The sequence below is a fragment of the Physella acuta genome, unplaced genomic scaffold (genome assembly GCF_028476545.2).
Source record: "Physella acuta isolate Inbredline_101_S28 unplaced genomic scaffold, ASM2847654v3 ptg000325l, whole genome shotgun sequence".
Lineage (NCBI taxonomy): Eukaryota > Metazoa > Mollusca > Gastropoda > Physidae > Physella > Physella acuta.
Genome location: NW_026731844.1, coordinates 127223 through 136713, shown reverse-complemented (window position 1 = coordinate 136713; position 9491 = coordinate 127223). Strand labels below are relative to the sequence as shown.

The 9491-nt window shown below is 31.2% G+C and overlaps 1 protein-coding gene across 2 annotated transcripts; it reads left to right on the top strand.

Annotated features, from left to right (window-relative positions):
* Nucleotides 1–9123, top strand: LOC131940657 (GRAM domain-containing protein 2B). Of its 2 annotated transcripts, XM_059299374.1 has the most exons (16): nucleotides 1–169; nucleotides 427–495; nucleotides 704–807; nucleotides 1239–1299; nucleotides 1465–1545; nucleotides 3435–3477; nucleotides 3832–3919; nucleotides 4212–4315; nucleotides 5000–5095; nucleotides 5652–5729; nucleotides 6747–6960; nucleotides 7105–7162; nucleotides 7318–7359; nucleotides 7652–7762; nucleotides 7955–8060; nucleotides 8402–9123. In XM_059299374.1, exons 3-16 carry the CDS (start codon nucleotides 714–716, stop codon nucleotides 8471–8473), a joined length of 1248 nt encoding a protein of 415 aa, XP_059155357.1. In that variant the 5' UTR covers nucleotides 1–169; nucleotides 427–495; nucleotides 704–713; the 3' UTR covers nucleotides 8474–9123. The 2 variants fall into 2 exon arrangements, with proteins under 2 accessions (XP_059155357.1, XP_059155358.1); XM_059299375.1 differs by lacking the exon at nucleotides 1465–1545.
* Nucleotides 9124–9491: the final 368 nt, after the last annotated feature.

Below are 9491 nucleotides of genomic sequence, written 5' to 3'. Positions count from 1 at the left end.
AAAATAAACTGACCGATGGAGACGTACATCATTGGTTTCCAGCTTTGTTTGTATACAAATTTGCAAAGAAATATTTGCAAAACAACATTTGAAGCGCACTAATTAGGATCTAAATATGGGTGTATACACACATTTATTTGGAAAGCTTTGTAATAAACCTGTAAAATTGGTATGCTTTTTAAAAAGTTATTTTTACCTTAATCTCGATTCTAGACAGATCAAGCGATCAAGATTTCCCCACATCAGCTGTCTCAGAGTAACAGATCTCTGTTCTGTTAAGTCTCAAGTCTACATCTAGTCTAGTGCCATTCGGCCCAGTCAACTAACCCACTAGCTAGGCTAATGTATAGACTAGTGTAGCTGTCCAATATGTGACAATATTTACATTTAGGCCCTAGATCTAAATGTTTTATTTTTTTTTTATAGATGTCAAGAAACCTGAAACAGCATCTCCTGGCTTAAACTACAAAACTGTAGCAAAGTATCTTTAGTGGGGTAAGTAGTAGATTTATTTTCAATTAACTTGGGCATGTCTGAGTCTCCCCGTTGTAAATAATGAAAACATTTGTGACTAATATCAAAGAGTTGAGAGAGTGATTAATTTGACCAATAGCCCTTATTTTTGAAAAACAGTTGTTTTTACTGGAGAGCCAGAGCTTAATAATAATAAACGTTAATAATAAACTGTAAATTGCCTCTGTAGAAGTTACCGGATGGAAGTGTTGGGTACAGCTGTTGGAACCATTACAAATGACACTTTTATGGATGATCTTGGTACATCTGGTGCTGATGGTACACTTATCCCAGGTATTTTTACTTTAAATAAAAGGAACAGTTTTAACATCCTTGATAAAAAATATCTGTAAAATTATACTTAACACCAAATTTGAAAAATATTACATTGTTTATTACTACATAAGCCTACTGTTAACTATTTCTGTTCCTCTTTAAAAAAAGAATCATAAACTTTGATATATTAATTTTGAAAATATCCACATGTCATCGGGCATTATAAAATCATGCCTACAGTTTGGTCTTGGTTAGTGGGGTGGTATGCTTGTCCTAGACTTCACATCTATATAAACTCATGTTTTGAGTTAGATACAATGGCTTAACTCTAAAGAATGCTCCAGTGTTCACTATGGGCAAATGATGCTATTTTGTTTCATGTAGATGTACTCTACTGATGTCCTTCTGATAATAGTGTCAATTGAAACTGAGAAATTAATATTTTTCAGGTCAAAGAGCATCCTCAGAATATGGTTCATCATTAAACACTGACAACAAGTCTGATGGAAGGTAAGTTAATAATCACCCACTTTTATTATAACTGTATTTATAACTGACTTGATGAATATTGTCCTTTTCAGGTTTTAGTTTGGTGGTTCTCTCCATGTCCCTGGATAAATCTATTAGAATCTATCAGCGTGTATAGACAAATTAATGTGTTGCTTGTATTTTCAGACATGGGCATTTTTTGAAAAAGAAGCCTGTTGTTTATAACATGACCACATACCCACCAGAAAACCCACCTCGAAATATTGGGTAATTTTTTAAAACCATAAAGGATGTTCACTTCTTTTTATTTCAATTCTATTGTGGACATTATTTTGAATCCATTTTGGAGTATTGAAGAATAGTTTAATTTCTCGTATAGCTGGTACAGCTTTGTGGAAAAATGCATGGTCATTATCCAGCAGCTCTTTGTAAAAGATTGAAAGTTTCTATAGATTATTCAGTGGAGCTTTATAGCAAAACTTCTTTGATTAGACTTTTGATAATCAATAAATCAGTAATTTAATACCTGACAGTGCAGTTTAAGCATCTTGAATTTGATGATTCTCATGAAGTTTATTTCTACAGCACTGGCAAGATTTTTATGCTCCAAGATATATTTATCTATTTTATAATTTTTGTTTTATTAAATTCCTTTTTGCTCTTTATTTCTCAGATGAGCACTGCTTTTCAGCTCAGTGTTTTAGTATTTAATGTATATACAAATAATCACTTTAAGCAGTTTTTAATTAATTAAATTGATTTTAACCTATATATCATTACCTATTTGATTTAAACAAAAAACTTATTTAATACAGTATCAGATTTTATCTTTATTATAAAGGCTGTTGAACTTTTTGAAGATTTGATCAGTACATTATTATGTTAATACATGGTTTTTAAACCCTAGATGTTTCATTAATTTTTAAGACTTTTCACATTTTTACCTTTATAAAGTATCAACATTGCAATGTTTCCTTTTATTGATTTTAAACTTTTGCCAAACTGCACTGTTTTTTTGTGTGTATTAATTTTAATTGCTAGCTTAGTATTGCCTATATTTTTTTTTTACATCTGTTTACACTTGAAAAAAGGCAATTAAAACAAGATATCAGGTAGTTTGTGAACAAAAATATCTGTTTAGGGACTTTTGGCTTGAAAAATCCATCATGGACATGAATACTGCTAGACCTTACTTTGTTGATTACTGTAATACATACCAAAGTGTGAAAAAACTGCTGGTGTTATGACATGTAGCATTTAGGTGTAGAGAATCTTTATAATTTCAGTTAATAATCTGCTGTAGCCAGGCCTGTTGTATGAATCATGTTTGTCTGGATGCTCATCTGTCTAGTTAGGTCCTGCTAAGTGTTAATATTAAAAGGCCATGCTGTAGATAGTTTCATTTTAGTTTAGAAAAAAAAATGTCAACTACAAATTTAGTAATTTGTAAAAATGTTCAGTGGTGTTTTTTCAGAACCACCTTTTTGTGACTTTTGTAGAGGAATGTAATTTAACTATCTTGAGTTATGGACAAATTATTTCAAAAAGAAAAGTCATATGTTTACTTGTGTAGCAAGGGCCTAAAATATACATGTACAATCTGTTACTTCATTTGCTTTAAGCTTTGAAATGTTATGCCATTGTAGCTTTTATACTTTTTTTAAATATTAGAGAAAAAGATGTAAATATTTTTTATTAGCATGTTTTTGTTAATGATTCTAATTTGTTGAACAATGTTAAGTAGTCACTTACTTCAATTCATTTTAAATATTACTTTAATTTATTTATGTAAAATGTTTACCAAACTTTCATCACCTATCACCACAGATTGGTATACACTTCTTTTCTATTTTTAGGATCCACTTGGTTCATCTAATCATTTTTAAGTTATTTCAAAAGATTCTATGTTTGAATTATTTTCAATGCTAAATTCTACTGTGTATTTGATATTTAATTTTATAATCCGCCTAGAGTAAAGGTGCACTACATTTTGTTATAACAGTTGAAGATCATCATCTTTTTTTATTTTTATCTAAAATATTTCCTGTAGTTATTTTATTATTGACAAATTAATTTTAAAACACCTTTTTTCAGATTGTACATTTTTTGTTGTTTTCAATTGATCTAATGTAATTTTAAACATATTTTTTGAACAGTCCAAGCTCAAAAAGTCCAGTGAAAAAAGTTCCTGATGTCTCTGTAAGTAGTGTGTCCACAAAGCTAGCAATTCACCTGATTACTCTACAACCATTCTAATCATATTAAAGTGTTGAACAAGGGTAGGCTCCCTTCCATATTGGTGAACATGGGTGAAATGTAGCTAAAACATGGTACTCTTCCTTCCTAACATTCTGACCACCTTAAAGATTTGGTTAAAGTTATTAGCTTCATCTCTAGTACTAGGAGTTGTGGCAGATACCTAACTCCCCTAACATTTGCCATTCTGCCCCAATCAGCAGTGTTTACTACCTAACTGCTAGACTACCCTTTCAGCTAGAAATAATTACACCATCCAACACTTACCTTAATTTTTCACTTTTTTTGTGTTTGTAGGAATTACCTGTCAACATAAGCAAGTCAAGGACCATTAGATTTCACAAATTGTTCAAGTCTGCACCAGTTGATGAATATCCAATTGAATGTAAGCTTGTACTCTTCAATTTCTATCTTTTTTAAGACCCTTTGTATATTCACCTGTTAGTACACATTCTGTTTGCTGTGACCTGTGTTACACAATACGTTGGTGAAAGTTGTTTTTTACCAACAATAATAAATATATATTCATGTGTAAGTTTTTTTGTGGAACTGATACCTTACAGTAATAGAGATTTGTCTAGGAGACCTGGGCCCCCTTATACTTTATCTATATGCTGTTTATGAAGTATAACTAAAATTTAAATGACAGCATTAACTCTATTTTCTCTGTCCCACAGCCTTCTCATGTGCCTTTAAAGGAGATATACTTCTCCACGGTCAGATGTATGTGTCGCACAAGTGGCTGTGTTTTTACTCTAAGATCAAAGCCAAAGGGCGATGTGTAAGTTTGATACTTACTTTTTAGTCAAGCATAATCATATTTAAAAATTGACAAACCAAACCTTGTTTGATTTGTGACATAAGTATAATTTGTGTAGGTAATCTATAAGAATTCATTTTGTTCTATTTTTCTGTATCAACTGTATACAGTTCATAATATTAACATCTTTAAAAGAAAATAATCTAAAATTTATTCAACCCGTTTTTAAATTCTCTTCCTTCATGTCAATCTCTTTCACTTAAGTTCATATCAACTTTTTGGCAGAGTTCCCTTTTGCCCAATTGTACTGTTCACAAGTACAAAGATCAGTTGCAGGCAGAATGTAACATTGAAAGATGAATATTCAATTAACACTACGTTTGTTTTATAAATTTATTTATCGTGACTTACACTCAATGAGACACGTTAATTAAGATGTAAAAGTTTTGGTAGAAATTTTAGTTAGACATTAATAAATTGAAGAGCACCATTTCAAAATATAAATGTTCATAGTCTGAAACCAACTGATTGGCTACACACAACTACTGGATCTGACATTGACACTAAATTCAGACCACAATACAAAAATTTAATGTGTTCAATTAATGCAATATGCACATCAACTTTCTACATCTTGATTCAGTTTTGTTCAATTAATTTCATATATGCCAGTATTCAAAACAAAACTTTTAAAAACACGAACAGATTGAGATTCCATTTGACAAGATCATCAGTATAACCAGGGAGAAGTTGGCACTGATTATACCAAATGCTATTGGCATTCAGATAGCTGATCACAAGGTAAAGAAATACTTTCATCACTTGTATCTCATATGGTTATACTTGCAGATAGTAAATAAAACCTTATTCTAATACAATTTCTTAGTCATATGAAAACTTCAGGATAAACAATTTACATTTTAAAATATTGATTTACCAGTATTAATGCATGAGTAAAATGTAAATAGAAAAGTTTAATCAATCACACCTTAACATTTTTATGTTGTTGAATATCTGAAAGTTCATCTTTATTATATGTCAGGAAATAACTTAACACTTAACATGTATTGTTAATTTTAAAGTGTATTAAATATATGTTGTTTTGTGTATGCTACTAAACTGTTGAATCCAAAAGTAAAAGCTAGAAAAATGTTTTGTTTCACTGCTTTTGCTTCAGATTGTTTGTGCATCTATGTTTTTCACTAACAATGGCATTAATGTTCACAAAGTGTCTCTCTGTTTTCACAAAAACCATTTTCTTAAAAAACTACAACTTGGGGCATGATTTAGCTGTGGGAAAGGCATTGTTGGTCAATTTGATTTGATTTCTGCCCTAACAAGAATTTAATTTTCTCAGTATGTTTTTGGATCTTTTATATCAAGAGATTCAACCTACAAAAAACTGGTCACACTGTGGAAGATAAATCAGGACATGGTAAGTGGGTCCAGCTTTCCTGGATCAAATTTCCTTGAATCATTAACACAATATCCCTGCAACAATGTCCCAGCCTTCAGGTCATCTTATGCCACCACTCACCATGTTGGGAGGTGTTTTCTTGATTTCTTCAGTAATGTTTCCCAAATAGCTTATAAAATTCCTTTTTACCATCATGATGTGATAAGAGCTTAAATTTTCAGTTGTTTTTCTTCATGAAGGGTGTCTTGAATAAAAGTTCTTTTAGCATTTTGCTCAGAAAAGATACTAGTAAGAAAAGGATCATTGCAGAACTGCTTGCAGTAACCAAATCTGAACCATTATGTTGGTTTGTAAAACACATTATGTGTAAATATTTTTATAACTTCACTTGAAAAATAGTCTAAAATATTTCAGGAAAGGCATTGGAAGAATTTATTAATAAACATAACCTGCTCTGTGCTGTTAGTTGCATTAGTTAAGGACAGTCTTGATCTGGTACAGCAGCACCAATAAAATGTATATGATCAGCTAGTTTGGTTAAACTACTATTTCTAAGCTAGTGTGTAATGTAAGAAGAGTGTTCATTGTTTTAAAAGGTGCTTTAGTAAACTCTTTTTGTTGTTGTGTGCTAGTATTGTGACTACTTCAAAAGTAATATCATCAGCAGATAATTTGTTTGGGCTGAACTTTTCAAACCTTCATTTTAAAGACAGGGCAATTCAACATTAAATTTGATAGCTCTTTGTCCTCATTGTTGTAAAAATTAACTTTTAACCAATCCGCTTTTGTTATAATTTTAATAAGCTTAACAATATAATAGAAAGCGTTGGGTATGCTTTTGAAGACATTTTGTCCATTACATTTTGTACAATCTTTCTGTTCTAGGTGACTAAGGTCCTGTAGTTAAAATCAAATGATGGATTTGAATTTTTATTAACAGTATGTTTTATTGAAGCATATATTATTTAGTTTGCACATAGATGCAATTTATTACCGTACTGTTGCACATTGTAATGCTCACATGCTGTGTTCTAGGCTCTAGGTGATGTGGGGCTTGGTCTCAATGTTGGTGTGGGTGTGTTGAGCCACTCCAACAGTGCTGACAGCTCAGAAAGTGACACAACAGAGGATGATGTTGATGCTGGAGGTCAGCTTGACCGCGTGCTCTCCGCCCATCGCAGGATTGATGTTGACGTCATCAAACACACAGATTCACCTTTGCTGGGCAGACAGCCAGGAATTCAGCCCTGTAGGTGTCACACTCTTAGACTTTCATACTCCGCCATGACTGGCTCAGATATTTTTATACCATACATTAAATGTTTTATAGCTGATTGTTCCATTCCGCTATAGATAATTTGTTGTACTACTAGTATTGTCACTTTTTTTGCAGGTTTGAACTGCAGTAGCGCAGTCAATACTTTTTTTTCTTTCTCTCTAAAACTTCAAAAGTAAGTTGATGGATGTATAAAAAGTAAATTTAAAATTTTTTTTAATTATAATTAGAACCTTCAATATTTGTGGCTGCTCTAAGGAGCATATATTATTGATTTAAAACTATTATTTTGGTATTTCTAAAGATAAAGTTTCAATCAATTGATTTCAGAATACCTCGTACCAGCATGTTGCTTGGGATTTGTACCATACTGTAAGATTTACTTGTAGATTTTACTTAAATTGTTCATGCAGTTTTAATAAAACCTTATTTTATACAAGTTAAGAAAACATGCTGTGGTGCAAGGCCGTAGAAAATGAGCTAGTTGTTTTTACTCTTAAATTTACATAGCATGCATTTTTAAAATGTCATCATGATAATATTGTTTTATTAAATCTACGAATTTGACCATATTTTCTGTTTATAATTTGCCTTCCAAGTGTTATTTCCTACTGTAGTACCTACATACTGGGTCATATATAGTGTCATTGTTTCTTCTTCCCAGGGTGTTTTTCCTTCTGTTGTCAGCCATGGGACTAACTTACAAAATTCTACTGCTGCAGAGTAAACTGGAGATCAAAAATGTCTGGTCCCCTCACTCTTCCGTCAATTTCAGGTAAATTTACAATCACCATTTTTGCCATTTACCTCTACATTTACTAGATGACTTGAATTTGCTTTATTCTAATTAGTGAAAAAAATGTAATACTTAGAGCAATTTTAGAGTAAAATTATTTAAGAGCTGTGATTATAAATTTCTTCTGAAACCTGGACTGTCTTTTCAATGTAAACCATTTGATTGTTATAGAGACCGAGCTATGAGCAACTTGTATTGGCTACAAACAGAAAGCCATGCATCAGTTGTGCGACAGCTACACAGTGTTTTAGAGGCCAACATTCATCTTTTAGAAGAGGTAAGTATGCACATTCTTTTACTCCAGCTGTCATAATTTACTTTGTTGAAAAGTACTGTAAGTACTGTGGTCGGTTGCTTTTGTCTGATACTTAAAGCAGAAAATAGTTGTAACTATGAAACTTTGATAGAGTAGACAGTTCAAACAAATAATTGAATTAGATATATGTTCAGTTGTGAGCATAAATTAATTTTTAATCTCAAACTGTCTGGATTTTTAAAAAGTGGGATCTTTCTATTAGAAGCAGTGTTTAATTTTTAAAGTTAGTTCAACTGTTTTGGTTCAGGTACTTGCACCTAAAACTGTCTAGTTTTTATTGTTTGTACAACTTGTTGCTTCAGGTGAATGTTTTGCTCAAGAGCCTCCACCGAGATCCCCAAAAAAGCTCAAACTGTAGCAAGAATGACAAGTAGCCTCAGCAAGTTTTACCAGTGCTTGATATTATCAGCAAAATGTTTTGGGCCTTGTTGGAATAAGTGAAATACTTGAACACAATCCTTTTACATACTTTGTTTTTCCAGCTGTAGATGGTATGACATTTTATCTTTTTTTTACCAACTTTCAAATTACAGAGACAGATGTTTTTTTTTATAAAGAGAATCAAAGGCAGTAGCAATATGTTTTTGGTATTTTGTACTTACTTTGATATTTACTTAAGGCTTTGAGGGATATTGTTTTTTTAACAGGCAAATGAAAAAGAAGTATTTGTATTTTATTTGAAGAATTTTATTCTATAAATAATGATATACAGAACTTTGTTATTCATCTGAAATACATATTTTAAAAAATGGGCTATCACATGCTATACCGTTAGTTTTTAGATTCCCATTATCCATATAATCATCTCTCTTTGTATGCTTTTGGTATAGAATTATATTTAGTTTGATCATTTTACTATGGGGCCAATTAGCACAGAATTTTAAAACATTTGGTTTATCATTATCAATTTTTCTTTCTTATTTTTATCATACACATTTTAGAGTTACAGCACACATGAATAACAGCTACATTTTTCAGTATGTTTTAAATTTTATTTATATAATAGATTCTTCTTTAACAATTTGTATACATATACACATGAATAACAGCTACATTTTTCAGTATGTTTTAAATTTTATTTATATAATAGATTCTTCTTTAACAATTTGTATACATATACACAAAGTTTGTGAACATTCATAAGACGATGTGCAAATATAAACTGTTTATAATTATAGTGCATATTTTTGAAATCTATTTGTGTAATGCTTCCATTTTCTTGTCTTCTGTTAAGGGCATGGGCGGGTGATGAGTACCAACTTTCTTATTTCCGAGTCTAAAGATGTAATACTTGGTTAATAGTTATAACTCAAAGAGTTAAGCATAAAAATATTTGTTTTAATTTTTTAAATCTTGCGTTGCCATGGTGACGGCGGCCATATTGGATTTTAT